At 40.9% G+C, this 15508-nt stretch overlaps 1 protein-coding gene across 1 annotated transcript; it reads right to left on the bottom strand.

The window, feature by feature from the left end:
• Positions 1 to 130: 130 nt before the first annotated feature.
• Positions 131 to 13527, bottom strand: thrap3b (thyroid hormone receptor associated protein 3b). Its single transcript, XM_030788885.1, has 11 exons — positions 13281 to 13527; positions 9209 to 9353; positions 6791 to 7579; positions 5591 to 6202; positions 5177 to 5349; positions 4839 to 4950; positions 4584 to 4659; positions 3568 to 3740; positions 2979 to 3231; positions 2539 to 2691; positions 131 to 2327 (listed from the first exon to the last, which is right to left on the bottom strand). The coding sequence occupies exons 2-11, from the start codon at positions 9334 to 9336 to the stop codon at positions 2085 to 2087; spliced, it is 2712 nt and encodes a 903-aa protein (XP_030644745.1). The 5' UTR covers positions 9337 to 9353; positions 13281 to 13527; the 3' UTR covers positions 131 to 2084.
• Positions 13528 to 15508: the final 1981 nt, after the last annotated feature.

The raw sequence follows: 15508 nt of genomic DNA, 5'->3' as shown, positions 1-15508 counted from the left end.
AGGAAATTTTTCCTTTTTTACTGTAGAGGTTTCAATACCTGCAGCATACCACACGGGATACATAACAGCATGCTGGTGACTATACACTGCAGTATTCGAAGGCAGCTTCACTGATTAATACACAACACAATTCAAATAAACCATGAAGATGGTTTTATTGAAAGACAAAACAAAAAAACACAGGCATTGAAAGAACAATATAAATGTAATATAAAAAACGAAAATCACAGATCCACAATATGCGCTGTATACATTGACATAAGGTGGACCCCTAAATAAATCCACAGAAGTAACACAGTGAAAATTCCTTCAAAATGCAGCTTCCTCTCTCTCTCTCTCTGTCTAGTTCGTGCTCAACTGTTTTTGTAAAGGAGCTGGAAGAAAAGTTAAGCAATAGCCCGCCTGGAGAGCTACGGTGCACGCCAACAAACCTGATTCAGCTAACGAGCATCCGCAGCAGTCCGACGGACCGGATCACGGCGGCATACACCACAGCCCCACTGAGTGGAGACATGTTTGCCCTAAAATGGCTGACTGAGCGCTGCACTCGTCAGGTAAATAACAAGTAAATAACGCGCAACCAAAAAAAACAAGAAAAAGAAAAAGGTTCAAGCATTTCAAAAACAAAACAAAACAAACAAAAAACCCTACAGAAAAATTACCACAGAATTCGATTTTTTAAATGCAAAAAGGCCGCAATAGTTTAATCTTGACTTGCAACTTCTTGCACGTGTTTAAGGTTGCATATATATTTACACATAAAATCCAAAAAAGACTCAACATAAAATTATATGGAAGAGGCACAAACATATAATAAATCCATTTTGTCTCTAAGTAAGAGTTACATATTTTTCCTTGCAATCCTCAAAAAAATAAAAAAAATAAAAATAAAAATAAACCTCAAATGCGTAGCAAAACAAATGAATCTAGCGTCAGTGGGAGCTGTTTCTTCAGATGATCCTATAAACAGAAACCAAGTCTAGACAATGTAAATATCCTTCTGATCTGACTGAGAGTTCAATTAACAGTGAGCTACTACAGTTCTAACTACTTATAGACATATTTAAGGAACCATAAGGAACAACGTTCTGCTAAGTATAATCCCAGTTGATGCACACAGTGGGTTGGTCCACGACGGAAGAGTTGTAAAAGTCTAAACGCTCTGGGGGTGAAAACACGCTCTTGTAAAGCCCATGCTAAACACAGCTACTGCTCTCATACAACCAAACAAACATCGTCGACTGGGAACACGTTTCATAGCGTGCAAAGACGTGAACGGATAATATCTCCATAACAACGCACAGAGGGGAAAAAAAATTGATCAAAGTTTAAAAATCGCCTGAAAGGCTCATACATTAAACGGAAAATTGCAGGGGAGAAGAAAAAAAAAAGTAAAATGTCCATTTGAGTACTGGTTCTCTAAGGCACAAGTGCACTCCTCCATTAGAGAGGGAAAAAATAAGACCAAAAATGAGGACAACCATATGATATTTCTCAACGTGGCTTTTTCTGGTCACCAATACGTAATAATAAAAGCAACAGGTCAAACCATAACGCAATCAGTTATTAATGGTAACACCCAAACATGCCATGGAAATTATAGCAATTTGCAAATACACTATGAAAAAAACCCCTTTGGATTACAATAATAACAGACAAAAGTAAAACATTCACAGAGATTTATTGTTCTACATATAAGACAGTTTAATATCTTCAACCAAATGTGAACTGACAGTAGCTCAAAGAACAAGAGGACATTCAAACGCTGTTATGGAAAAAAAAGGCGGCTTTTGCTTTGAAATCTCTCATTGTATTTACTCCGTTATTACAAACCAAGGGCTTGATTCTACCAGTCTACAGTACAGCCATTAAAATTCACATGAACTCAACCTTTCCCTGTTTTTCTTTTTCTTTTTAACCCTACGACAGGACACGTATTAGGTCATGTTACTTCGTGAGTGTCCTTTTGTAGAGCTCTGAGAAATCTCGTCCTGAATGGCTTCAGACTGGCAGAAACGTGTTCTCAGAGGAGAAGACAAAAGCAATAAGGTGGATAGAAAAAAAAACAAAAAAAAAACACGTGTCTACAGTTTAGGGGTTGAACCATCTCCTTGCTTCTCGTCCTCCTTGTTGTTCAGATCGGCGTTGTCCTCGGCCAGTTCGCCTTCCTCTACGCTGCCCTGGAACATGTCATGGGTCCACTTGGGGCTGCTACCTCCTTTTCGGTAGATGAAACGACCCCTGCCACGGGGGTGGAGGCCTCTGCCCCGCCCGCGACCGTCCGTCCACTTCATCTCGCCATCCCGATCCCGGTCTCTGTCGTCATGCTGTCAGAACATACAGAGAGAAAGAGAGACAGAGAGAGAGAGAGATAGACAGTCAGTTTTGCATGTGAGAACGTCCTCTTAACTTCTGGGTAAAAAAAAAAAAAAAAATCACACACCTGAAAGCTCTCCTGAATTATTAACTAGGCAAACCAGAACGCCAAATTTGGAATCATTTGTGGACTTGAGTTACACTTAGTTGCGTAACACTCACCAGATAGTACTTCCTGCTTTTGGGAGTATACTCCGGGTCCCACTCCTCCTCCGGGGGGCGACTGGGGCCACTGGTGTTAGGTGGGTTACTGTTGTTGTTGTTGTTGTTGTTTGGGTAATTTCCCCTGTTCCATCCCCTGCCTCTCATTCTGGGCTGTAAAAAAAAAAAAAATTCAATGCACATGGAATCAGATGAGATAAAACCGAAAACAACTATTACAATCGTCAAAAATAAAATCAGAAAGGTATAGAAAAGGGGACGGCATGCAAGAAGAAATATTGCACACACCAGATAATAACGAAAATACAAAACAACAAAAACAAAAGACAGACAAACAAGGGAAAAAAAACAGGACAGTAAGTACAGGAAAAACAGCAGAAAGGTAGAACAGCCCCTGTGGGCAGACAGAATCACGTCAGACCTGAGACCTGAGCACTTACAAATCCTCTGTCGTATCCCCCTCGACCCCTGTCATAGCCTCCTCGGCTCCTGTCCATGTACCCCTCATAATCCCGGGACCCTCTGTCCACGGGGCCGGGGTACTCACGGGGCCCCAGGCGTGACTTCACGTACCCTCCCTCCACATGTTCCATAGGCTGCTCCTCTCCTTGATACTCCCTTCCTCTGTAAGAATGTGGGGAGGAGGAGGACGAGGAGGAGGAAGGGGAGCGATCGCGCTTCTTCTTGCTTTTCCTTTGCAAAAGGGCGAGAGAGTTTCATAACTCCGTGATGACAGCGACACCAACATGCCAGTCAACAGAGAATCTTTTTCTATCGCCTCTCCCTGAGCTGTCCCACCCAAACGGGGAGTCTGACTTTACTTCGGAGACCAGCAGCGTAGCAAACATCGAGAATCACAAAACTTAAAAGGTTTGAAAGGTTAACATTTAATCATTCGAATACTTGACGCAATTCCCTTAAAAAGTGAAATTTAAAAATAGTCATATTTCCTGAAAAATCATCATTAGAAGAACGGTGTTCTTTTCAACACTGTTCCACACATTCATAAAGTCAGTGATGTTAACGTACTTGGATTTTTTATGGTGTTTGGTTGCTTTTTCAGGGGATCTCTCCTTGCTGGGACCACGCGAGTCCCCTGAACCATGTCCTCGCTCACGACTGTGCTCCTTGAGGGGGTACTTTTTACGCCGTTCAATATCCAGTCGCAGGTCCATTGAGTCACTCTCATGTTTTTTATGATCCTGTAGAAACATAATGATGTGTACAAAATGGTTAATACTCCAGGCAGATAAATATGCTTGTACATACGTGACTGAAGAACTGCAAGTATATAGATGTAAAACTGAACACTTTTTTGGAACCAAGAAACCACTGACAGGTCATAGAGCTCCCTCTACTGTTCATTTTGAAGAGTGCTTTTTTTTTCTTTTTTTTAAGTGCCGTTCTAGAGCTACATTTTCACACTGCCATAGTCACTTCTGTGAACTGCCATGGCACTTCCTGTAATACATATCAAGCCAAAAAAAAAAATGCTGTGTCTAAAAACTACATAACGGTCACCAACAATTTTAGCGCTGCAAACAGTTTTTAGAGCAACTTTTAGAAACAAGTGATAAAGCAAGTACACCATCTGTGGGGTTGTAAATGCTATTTACGAGAACTAAAGGACAGAGCCCTGAACAACAACAACAAAAATAAATCCTTACAGATTTCATGAGAAAGCAGCATGCTCCTTGCTTTCCCACACAAGTGATTAGTACAGACCTTCACGTTTGAACATACACTTTTGAAGAGTAATACTTACTATTGCACTGCTTAGAGGTCCATTCAAAGTCTTGGACACAGGTTCAATAGTCACTTCCGTTTTTGATTAGCCTTTTGTTTGGCCATGTACATGTACCAACCGATTAAGCATATCACAAATGCTGGAGGGGAGGGCGTAACACTCAGTAATACAAGACAGATTTGGGATCTTGTGTAATAGTTATTCTCCTCCTTTAAAAAACAGAGGCACAAGCTCAACACGGCTCTTTCAGCTCGAACACATTTGGGCTTCTATTTCAGATTTGAAAACTGTCGGTCACCTTGTAGACGCTCTCTTCCAAATCGTCAAACAGGTGAAAGTGCTTCTTAAAAGCACTGGGAGACACATCAATTCTCCTATGCGGGGGAGAACAAAAGAGAGGAGGAACAAAGTGAAGATTCCATTCACAGCGGTAAAATTAAACCTAAACCACGTCATGTAATGTCAAAGTCACACGACCATTTAAACCATAAATGTTTCAAAGATCTCACATGAGTGGCTGGGAAAGACATACAAAAACAGCAGAAGTCTTTACCTGTGGATTTCAGGGCTCTTTCTTGGCTTCATTATATCCATCTCTGCGGCTCGTCTTTGGTACATGCCGAACCGCTCATTTAAAGTCATCCCAGATGAGCGGAAATGTTGTGCTGCAACATAAAACATGAGACTACACATCAAACACAAGTTCAACAACAACGAAAAAAAAGCTCTGTAAAGAATTGATTACCATCAGGTTTAACTTATGGAATAAACACATGATAAAATAAGATAGGCCCCAACAGTGAACCCTGCAGAACCCGGGGGATGGAACCATAAAAATCTCACATTAACATTTAACGAACCTAACGATGGGCTGGATCTGTTTGGGGTTACCTTTGATATGATGCACAATGGTGACAATGTGTTGAGCGAACAGCTCGGAAGGACTACGCCGGAGCTGTGCCGACTGAATGTGCTGGAAGATAGAGCGGAACTCTTGCTCTTTCTTAGGTGGGTGCACAAGATCCCGGGATAAACGCCGTTCCTTAACCAACACGCTAGATAAGCTGGAAGGGAAAGAGAGGGAGGACATTATAACTCGTCAGTAGTTAACAGCGTACGCTGATGGTGTGACCTGATACTTAAACGTGGAGTGATATTTTTAACCAGAGTAAAGAGGACTTGTGATAACGATAAATGTCAAAAGGTTAAGATATCCTTTCAGAGGGACAAAAGTTACAAATGGCCCTGAAATGGATGGTACCTTTACCCAGGGTGAAAATAAAGTGAGGCTGATTTTACACGTACTTTTCTAGATCATCGCCAAAGGCTTTAGCGCTAAAGTTTAACTCAGATTCTCTCTTCACGGAGGGTCTGGACGGAGGAGACTCATCCCTTAACACAGGGAACAGTGGCTTGCTCCTGCTTTCATGGCTTCGAGGGGAAGGAGGCGAAGACGGACTCGTTCTGTTCTTCTTCTTCTCCTTCTTTTTGGAGGCCTTCTCCTCTTTCCTGGAGGCGTGTTTTCGACTTCGATACAGTTCCTCTTCCATGTGCTCCAGTTCTTCTTCTACCTCTTCCTCGCCTTCCCGTTGAGAAGTGTCCTTGCCTGAGGAAAGGAACGCAGAGTCGTCCCACTTTCCAAAGCGTTCCTCTGACATACCACGGACGGAGAAGGACGATTTTCCCTTATGCTTGGCTTCCTCTTCAGGCTTCCTCTCTTTCAGGTACTCCTCTTCCTCGGCATCGAGAAAAGGCAAGGCTTTGTCGGTCTTTGAGCTTCCATAGCTCAGGCCGACATCGAATAACCCCTTTGCCTTGCTGTTACTTTTCTCATTCTCACCGTCAGCTGAGGTCAAAGCCTCATCCCGGCTGCCGTCCTGATCTGCCGCTGGCTTTTTCTTCTGCTCTGCCAAGAACCTAAACAAAGCCGAGAGCAACGTGATCAGAAACGACGAGGGAAAGACAGTATTTTTTTTTGAGAGCAAACAACTCACCTTTTGGCGTTTTAACATTAGAGGCATGTTAATGTTAATATAACACAATGGAAATTTTTAATGCTGTAAAAACACATGCATGCTGACAACTGAACTGCAAAAAAAGAGCTGGTTGACAACAATTACAAAAAAAAAAAAATACAATTATGCACACATGGAGCACTCCAAATCTGCACCATTCAGACACATGAGCGGCTAGGATTCATTAGGATGTTTATACTTACATTATTTAATCTTTACCTCCTAAATTATGGGATTGCAAACAACTTCCACATAATGCATAGCACAGGGTAACAGCCAGCAAGTTTTGGCATTTGTTATTTGCTTTTGAATTGAGTTGAGTGCTAGGGCCTCCTTATTAACCTGTATTCTTCCAAGGACCTTTGAGCTGTGCACCCACTGAACAAATTCGAAGAAAAAATGATAATCAAACACTAAAAAGAAACCAAAAAATAAAAAAGGAGATCATACAAAACATTGCTGACAACTGAGAAGGAGTGTGTAAACATACTTTTTGAATGCGTTCGAGATAGCTGACTTATCTCCTGCCTTCGCGTCCTCCTTTGAAAAGAAGCCAAAGCCGGTAGATGCGGCCGGCTTAGGAGGACTCATGCTCGCTGGGCCGATGCTTTTCCACAGCGGAGCACCGTTTCCAGTGCTTCCAGGGAGAGTGGCTTTGACCTCAGGTTGAGCTCCAGAGGATGCTCCCTGGTTATCTCCAGAGCCAGGCCTGCCGGGGCTTGTGTCATAATCGGTCAAATTGTCCCATTTGCTCTTAGGCTCTTCGGACACGTTGGATGAAGTTATGGGCGGCGCCTCCTTGTTAGATCCTTGGGTTTCTGGGGACGACGTCTTAACTTTAGGGTCTTTAGAATGGGTTTTGCCGGAGCCTGACCTGCGCCTGTGTGGAGAGGAGGAACGTGAGGAAGACCTGGAGCGGCGAGAATGCCCAGAAGACGAGCGGTCAGAGTAGCGAGAGCGGCTTCGGCTTCCCGAGTGCCGCCGTGGAGAGCGAGAACGAGAACGGCCCCTCTTGGGACTGTGATGGTCGTAAGGTGCTTGCTGGTCCCGGTGGCCTTGCCAGTTGCTGCCACGGTACCCATAGCTGTTTCCGCCCCTCTGATAACGGCCACGGGGGTAAAAAGGACGACCTCTACCCCGATTGTAGTAGTAAGGCCTCCGGTAACCTCTGTTGTACCCCCTGGTATACCCACGGTTGTTCTGGTAATCTCTACTGGGATAGTTTCGGTCCCGACCATGGGAGGGGGAATGTGACCTTGAACGGGAGCGAGACCTTGAGCTGAACAGGGGGGAGAGTGGGGAGAGAGAGAGAGAGAGAAAGAGAGAGGATATGAAACCCAACAGCAACAACAACATGTTACTACCACTAGGCAGCAGCAGAGAACAACACTTTCATCAAGACAGTAGGGTCTGTAACAAGTTTTGGATATATTTTTCTTCACCCAGGCTGAAAACCTCTCAAAAAACTGTCACACACAGCCGTCTACACTTGCAAATGGCAACTGCATCACATTAGTTAAGGGACACAGCGAGTAACGGCATGTTTGCAATGCCACCGCAGATTTTGTAATGTGAATCAGATAAGACCAATGCAACAGCACATGCAGTATTTCTGCCAGTTTTACAATGAGTACATATATATTTAAGATGGCACAGAAGATGTTTTCCGGAATAATTCAGAAAAAATAGAAAAAGAAAATATTAAATACTAGTTAATATTAAATGTTAGTTCTATATACAATTTCATATTTGCAGTAATTATTTAGCACAAACAATAAATTAAACATGGAATCAAACTACACCTCAGAGACTAAAATTTTTTTTTTTCCCCTCTCCTGTATTCAATTTAAAAATCAATATTTGCTTTGGAGGATAAATTTAAGTCTATTCACTTACCGTTTCCGTTTTTTCATTGGAAAATAATAAGAAGAATGAAATTCTACTAATCTGCATAGCAAACTCCAGTCAGAGACAGACAGACAGACTATGGCTTTTGTAGAGGTGCAGTGGAAAGAGGCAGTCACACTGGCCGAAAGGGAAACATTTTTTTACTCTAATCCTTGGAGGACGGACGAAAGAGTGAGGGGGAGGGACGGAAAGAGAGGGAGGGATGGAAAAGAGAAAGCAAAAGCCTTGCCTGAATCTCTCCAAAACATGTTTTCTGGTGCTGGTTTTCTATTTGAATTGCCAATTATTTAATAAGTCAACACTGGGATAACTGCAGAAACACCAGTTAAATATCCAAGGCAAGATGCTACATTATGCTGTTGCAAGATGAAACGTTATATTGTTTGTGTTCCCAACCTCTTAAGCCTGAGGGAATAAACAGAGAGTTAAAAAAAAAAAAAAGGCCATGGAAGTTAAACATGTTACAGGTTTAACACTCAGTCAAACTAAAGACAAAAACCTGAACTCTGTTTTTTTTCTCTGTTTGAATGCATTTCATGTGATATTTATATGAGCAAAAAAATAGGTCACATATAAAACAAGTGAAGAGTTGAGAGATTCAGGATGGTTAAGTGATTGAAGTGGTGTTAGCCTTCTGAGCATTTTAACAACACGTTCAAACAGAACGTTAAGGGAGGTTATAAAATATATGAGCAGCTTTTCTACTTGTTGTGGAAATAGTACCCACACTATTGCTCAGTGCAGCCCATGTTTAAGTTGGACCACAGAGAGATGATCTCGAGATGACTTGGGTTTTGACAACAACGCTACAGAGAGTGAAATCAAAAGGATTCACTGGATGAAAGTCTCGAATTACATAACCGAAAAAAACCCCCATCATTTTATTTAAGTTTGAGAAGAAAATGAAGGCTTTTCTGTCACTGCTCATTGCGTTTAAGACTCACAGATCATTGAGTTTACATCACAATCAAAGAGCCTAAAGCATGTACAAGCACCGTACCTGTACCGATGCTTTCTGGACCTCGACCGTGAGCGGCTTCTTGAAAAGGACCTTGAGTAGGATCGGGATCGTGATCTGGATCTGCTTCTGGATCGTGAGTGTGAGGGTGAATTTGGAGGCTTTGACATCTTGGATCTCAAGGCTTCTAAAGAGTTCACAACAAGAGGACAGAGAAGAGTATTTATCAATGAAACTCTGACACCCCAAGGTTGTTATTAAATCATTCAGATGTCTGGTTACAGGGCTCAAAATTAACACCTGCCACTCGCCAAATGCGAGTAAAAAGCCATGTTGGCGAATAAAATAAATGTGGTCAGTCCCCATTGGCAGGTTGCTGAAATAGGCCTACTTCACTACAAATTTTCATCACTACAGCACATAAGTTGATTGACTGTCGCTGTCCACCATTGCTATAGCTAAACCTAGCTGCAAGCGCTAACCGCTAAGAGAGTACGTCGTGCAAGTACGTGGCAGCACATTGCCGGAGTAGAGCAAGCACAAAAAGGTAAAATGTAGAGCATGGTGGAAGTATCGCTAAAAGAAAATTAAACGAATATTTTATAATAAAAGTTGAGTCTCCTTACAACAGCATCTGAAATTTTCATGGTTATAGTCTCCTTTAAAGAGGTAAATCGATGGGCAATTATAATTACATTGTTTTTAATGACATCATATCTTACGCAGTTCTATGGATGATTTTTCCAATTTACGGGCCATTGCCAGATAGACCAAAAAGTTCATTTTGGACTCTGCCTGGTTACATGTAAGGGACATCCATATTAGGCTAGATCATTCATTCATTTATTCCTCCACACATTTCAGAAAGAGAGAGACATTGGTTAAAAACAATCCACCTCTATTTGTTGTATATACATATTGCAATGATTTGACAGGGCTTTGAAATTAAACATGTAAAAATGAAAGGATACCATCCTAAGTCGTCTCACTATTTTTGCATAGTATATCTAGTTCCTTCCCACCATCCCCTTAAAAGACCGCTGGTCAACGACCGTCCAAAAGAAAGGAGTAAGAGCCTTGTCTGAGGCTTTACACACATTTCTGTCCATCTCTTATTTCTAGAGCTGGGTCAAAAAAAAAAAAATATGATTTGATATAATTTTCCCCTGTTGACGGACTTGCCTCTGCTTGCCTGCCTAACCCCTGTCGATACGCACACTTAGCATCATGCCAGAAATGTGACCTTCACACACGTGGACAAACACAGAGGGGTATCACACATTCCCCTCAGCACACTTGTGGGGATGTTTTGCCAAGATGATGCAGTAGAAATTGACTTGGATATCTGAGAGGGCATCTAATTTGCATCAGAACAAACACTTAACTATACAAGATATGATTCTAACTGGTAGCTTAACAAAACAAGAAAAAAAAAATCACAGTTTTAATAAACGATGTAACACAATCTCTAAATTTATAATTTATATGGGTCAAATGTGTCTAAATGAAGGCTGACATTTAAAAAAAAAAAAAAAAGGTGGACTCCAAGATAAAGGGCCATGCTAAGCAAACTGACTCCAACTAATTATTCCACGTAAAGCCACAAACCGCTTTATCATTTGCAATTTTCATATGGAGGCTGATTGTCTAACACAGAGGTTATTGTGAGTCGATCTGTCAGCGACAGTACACCGTGTCATCGTCGGCCTACGTTTTTCCAACCACCGACGTTTAATAAAGTTCCAGCAGGGGCTCGCATATGACTTCATGGTAACCCCCTATTTTAAGACCTGAGACAGTTGTCTATGGATCAAAACTGGAAAGTAACATCATCAAAGGGATTTTGACATCTTAAAAAAAGAAAGGCACCACACATTTGATGGGTTCATTGTCCCACCTCACACGGGGAGGGATGTGTGTTTTCACAACCTTCCAAATAGCCCACTGGCATCTGAAAGATCATTTCATTCTAAGAAGCCTGTTTCACATACATAGTCACACAGAGTTTCTCAGAGGTTACAGCCTGACCAGATACCTAATCCTGGTTTACTCTGTTGCCTAACTTTAAGTTTTCTAAACATAAGAAATGGATGATGCTGCCAAATGTTGATCTTTGTTAGCCTTTAATAATATTTTGTTTTGTCAGTTCACTCTTATGTTGGCCTAAGGTATTTTTTTGTCCTTGACACACTATACCCTTGGACTGTAGAGATAACTAAAGTATATTCTGTTTTAATCAACATTTACTCAAGACACACATTGCAATAAAAATAAACATTAAGAGAAAGATGGCATGCCAACCACAGAACAGACAGCCACAGATGCAAGGACACGAACATATTAACGCAATAATGGGGTCAAAAAGCCCTGAGTAGGGTCAGAGGTGAAAGGTCTTGCCTTTTCAAGACCTACAAAGAAAACAAACAAGTTATCTCATTGTGACTGTCATGTAAAACAATAAAAGAGTTTTATAGTTTGACAGTTACAAAGATTATTAACCATTGACTTGTGACTTATGTAACATTCACTGACACAGAATGCTCAGAAACAAGTGTTGACAACACTACAAACAAACAACCAATTCCAAATGTTCTTTCACATATGAATTCCATTAGAGAGCCACATAACTAACACGTGCATACATTTGCCTTTGTAAATGCAAAGCATGTCTCAGCACAATGAAACCTTAAGTCCACAGAAATATTAAGCTATCACTGCCAGAGGACAGAGCAAAGAGACGGGACAGAAACTTTTCAGGGCTTCTAGTTAATTATCAGCCATTAGGAAGTTTGAATGCAAATCATCTCTGCTTCTCCTCTGGAAAGTCTCATCAACATGCAGTTCAGACTCCTTCAGGCAAATGCTTTGCTTACATAACCATCAACATATAGTAAAATAATGTAAACGGGGACGTCATGTCTTCAGTTTTACAAATTCACAGAAAATTATCTTGGGCCTGGCTACAGTTGTGCAACAGCTGTGTGTGGAGTTTTTTTCCCCTCTCTTCAGGGGGTCTTATTGGAAAAAATGTATCTGAAGAATGCAAAAATTGCCAATACCAACTGCTTCACACCCTGTAGCTATAACTGCAATCCAAGATTCCTCAGGGACTAGAAAACAAGTGGACCAACACAAAAATGCTTGTTCTTTTAGATTTATCAGTTCAGGAAATCTTATTCTCTGCATACACAGAGAAATGAGAACTAGCAGCGTTCCTTAAAATGGACCCTTTAAACAGGATGTGGTCGACATTTCTGATAACTCTTGCTAGCAGTGACAGCAGAGGTAGAGCTCAACATTAGAGCTGTACAAAGACTCCTGCAATCAGTCATATCTATAACCACTGCGATGTCAGTGCAACTGACATGGAGACAATACCTTTAAGGTATTATGATCTTTGCCTTGTGAAAACATCTCTCGGTATGACTGTAACCTAGGCGACATAGTAGGATGGATGGACTGCCACAGAACACTGGTCTCAACATCAATGTTATCACGGCCAACAAAAAATATACGACCAAGCGTCCTCACAATAAACGTCCATTACGTGTGTTTACTGCTACATTGTCTACATTCACTGTCTACATAATATCAGGCTGATTTGGGTGTCATGCAAAATAGTTGGACAGCACATGAAACAACCGTTGAGACAAGTTTGCCATCAGATAAAGTAGTTGGGCTATTTAAGGACACGGGGGGAGGAAAAGAAAAAACATCTCTATCACCACTACTCTTCTAAAATACTTGTACCATTAACGTAAAGCATGTATGCAAGAAACTACACTACAATGACAACACTTACAATTATCTATGTGTTGAAATAAAGGGACTGGGTGTCATATTATGGGAAGACCCCAGCGACTTTATACATCACCAAACAGGTAAATCAACCGCATTAATTGATTAATATACAAGCTAGCATTAGCTATCGCTAATCTTCCAATCACGTAGGCTTGAGTAAGAACTGCACACTAGCTACAGTATGCTTAGAAGCTAAGGATTTGATGTTATTTTTTCCTAAAAATCAGGAGAATATACTGCGAATTACTGTTATGCAAAGATATTTCAAGGAACACCGTAAATATGTCGTTATCTATCGTTAACTATCACTTACCTTTAACTGGCCTCACGCGACTGGGTACCTCAACGCGAGGTACTGAAGGGTTTGATTAATTGGTTAGCGAAGAGCTAACTCGCTAGCACTGTTTGCAACACGACGGTGCAACTGTTTAATCTTATTCTCCTTTGAACCGTATCTGTCAGTTAATATACTTTCTTCAAGTACATAACATTTATTGACAGCTGATTTGAGACCAACTCAGGTAAAAAGCTGGCCAAAGCCATATGTGTGCATTTATACGCTAACCATTTCATTGCCCCCGCAAAGGCAGAAGCTTGCTAAGAGAGGTCAAATTTCCTTCCTGGTTCCCTCTGACGCTTAACTCCCACCTCTTCAGTGTTCATCTTAAAGGCACATAAAGTGATTCACACTAGCCTACTGTAAGCCGAACTAATTTTTGTCTTCACACAATGAGTTCAAAAGTAAAATAATATCTCTTTAAATAACTGTCGTTAGTTTATGTTAAAGAAATTATGTTTCTGAATGAAAGGCCCATTTTTAAATTTGACCCAATTTTATTCGAAAAGAGACTTAAGAAAGCATCTCTTGTAAATGTGAATTTAAAACTAAAATACGTTCATTACTGGATCTGAAACGAAGCAGGAGCCTTTGGTAAGAATGGAATTTCATTTTCTTGTGTTGCAAGTAGTTTCCTCAAAGGCCCATGTTGTCTGTACGGCAAATTGGAGATGGAGCTGCCATTTTGAACACCTGTCAGAGGCATCTTCTTGACAGCTTGAAGCCGTTGGACAAAATGAGCTTACGCGCCTGGCTCTCACAGTGTAGATACATGCTTCATTTCATCTCTGTGACCAACGACAACTTAGACCTGACTCCGTTAAGGCTGCAACTTGGCTGACTAAATAAAGGGCAATAATGTTTTATGTCGGAGCCAGAGAAAGGAAATGGGAAACCGAATTTTGCAGTACATCGAGGACTTCTTCGGAGTAGCCCATCTGGTGTCATATCCAAGCGCAGGCATGCATTTAAGATGACTTTTCTCTTCGTAAGAAGTTTTTGTGTTGTTATCTCTGTGTTATAGCCTACAGCACCTTGGTGACGCAGCAACCACTCAAAGTTTAGATTCTTATGTAAAACATTTCCACTTTCGTTTTTATCTTGAAATAACACATACTAAATATTTCCTCAGAAACTATTAAATCACTCAGTCCATCAGAACCCTACTTCATTGGCCTTTTCACTGATTCACATTAATGAACACCTCAACTTTATCTCTCTCATACGAACACGACATCGAAGAGGAGTAAATTCTAAAACCGGGTTAACAAGACCGGCGCCTTTGGGTCTGCATCAGTGGCTCAACTTGTTATGTATGGGTTTGTATCAGTGGCTCAACTTGTTATGTAGACCTCCCTGCCAACAGCACTGACTGAATTAGACCATTATGTAACGCGGGATCTGAAAATTGTATATTACAAGCCATCTTGATTGATTTAAACAGCTGCAGAGACAAGTGGATCAACTTAAAAATCCATCTAAAAATATGAAAGGTTGATATTGCAATGCGGCGATAAATATATTTATTTCTTCCTGATATTTTTCAGAAAAAACCCTACTAAACTAGTGTAATTTTAAGCAGATAAATATTTTAAACAATGTGGATAAATCATGTATGTGGCTTGGAAACATTACCGTTGACTACAAGATAATTGGTGAAAAGTTAGGAGTAAAATGCATGGGTACTCTGGTACCATAAAAAGGAGCTCCTTGAGGAACTCCAATAAACAGCTGAGATCACAATCACTCTTACACCTGGGGGGTACTTCAGCCATAGCACTCTTTTATTAGGAGGTTTACTACTTACTCTGAGTTAACTAACTCAGAGTTTTCACTAAACCTGCTCTCTGGAAAGACCATTTTATGAGGTTATAGCCTGATTCCAAAGGCTTAAAATGTTTACTGGGTTACCTTTCCTTTTTAGGTGATTTAAGTCTCTGTAGTTTAAGAAAAAAAATCAAGCCTTTGCAGTAATTAGCACAGCACAGACCCACACTGTTATAATGAAAAGCTGCATTTCTCGAACCCTAATCCTTCACAGTGGCTGTGGCCTTTACTCAGGCTTAAGTAAGGGGCAAACTAGACCCTGACAGTTAATGATGAATCAAATTTACATCTGATGTGACTTATACATATTGCTTAATATGTTTTGGGACTCCTTTGGCGCTATGTTTTTGACCTACTCTGCAGGTTTTGGATTATAT

Source organism: Chanos chanos, chromosome 12 (genome assembly GCF_902362185.1).
Source record: "Chanos chanos chromosome 12, fChaCha1.1, whole genome shotgun sequence".
NCBI classification, from domain to species: domain Eukaryota; kingdom Metazoa; phylum Chordata; class Actinopteri; order Gonorynchiformes; family Chanidae; genus Chanos; species Chanos chanos.
This window is presented reverse-complemented; position numbering and strand designations above follow the sequence as displayed.

Bases quoted from the DNA above. Each gene is read 5' to 3' on its own strand.
- thrap3b (XM_030788885.1), bottom strand. From the start codon at position 9,336: ATGTCAAAGCCTCCAAATTCACCCTCACACTCACGATCCAGAAGCAGA. The intron at 7,580-9,208 runs GTACGGTGCTTG...CCCCCTGTTCAG, and splicing joins TCCAGAAAGCATCGGTACAG to CTCAAGGTCTCGCTCCCGTT. The intron at 2,328-2,538 runs GTGAGTGTTACG...ATGTTCTGACAG, and splicing joins AAAGCAGGAAGTACTATCTG to CATGACGACAGAGACCGGGA.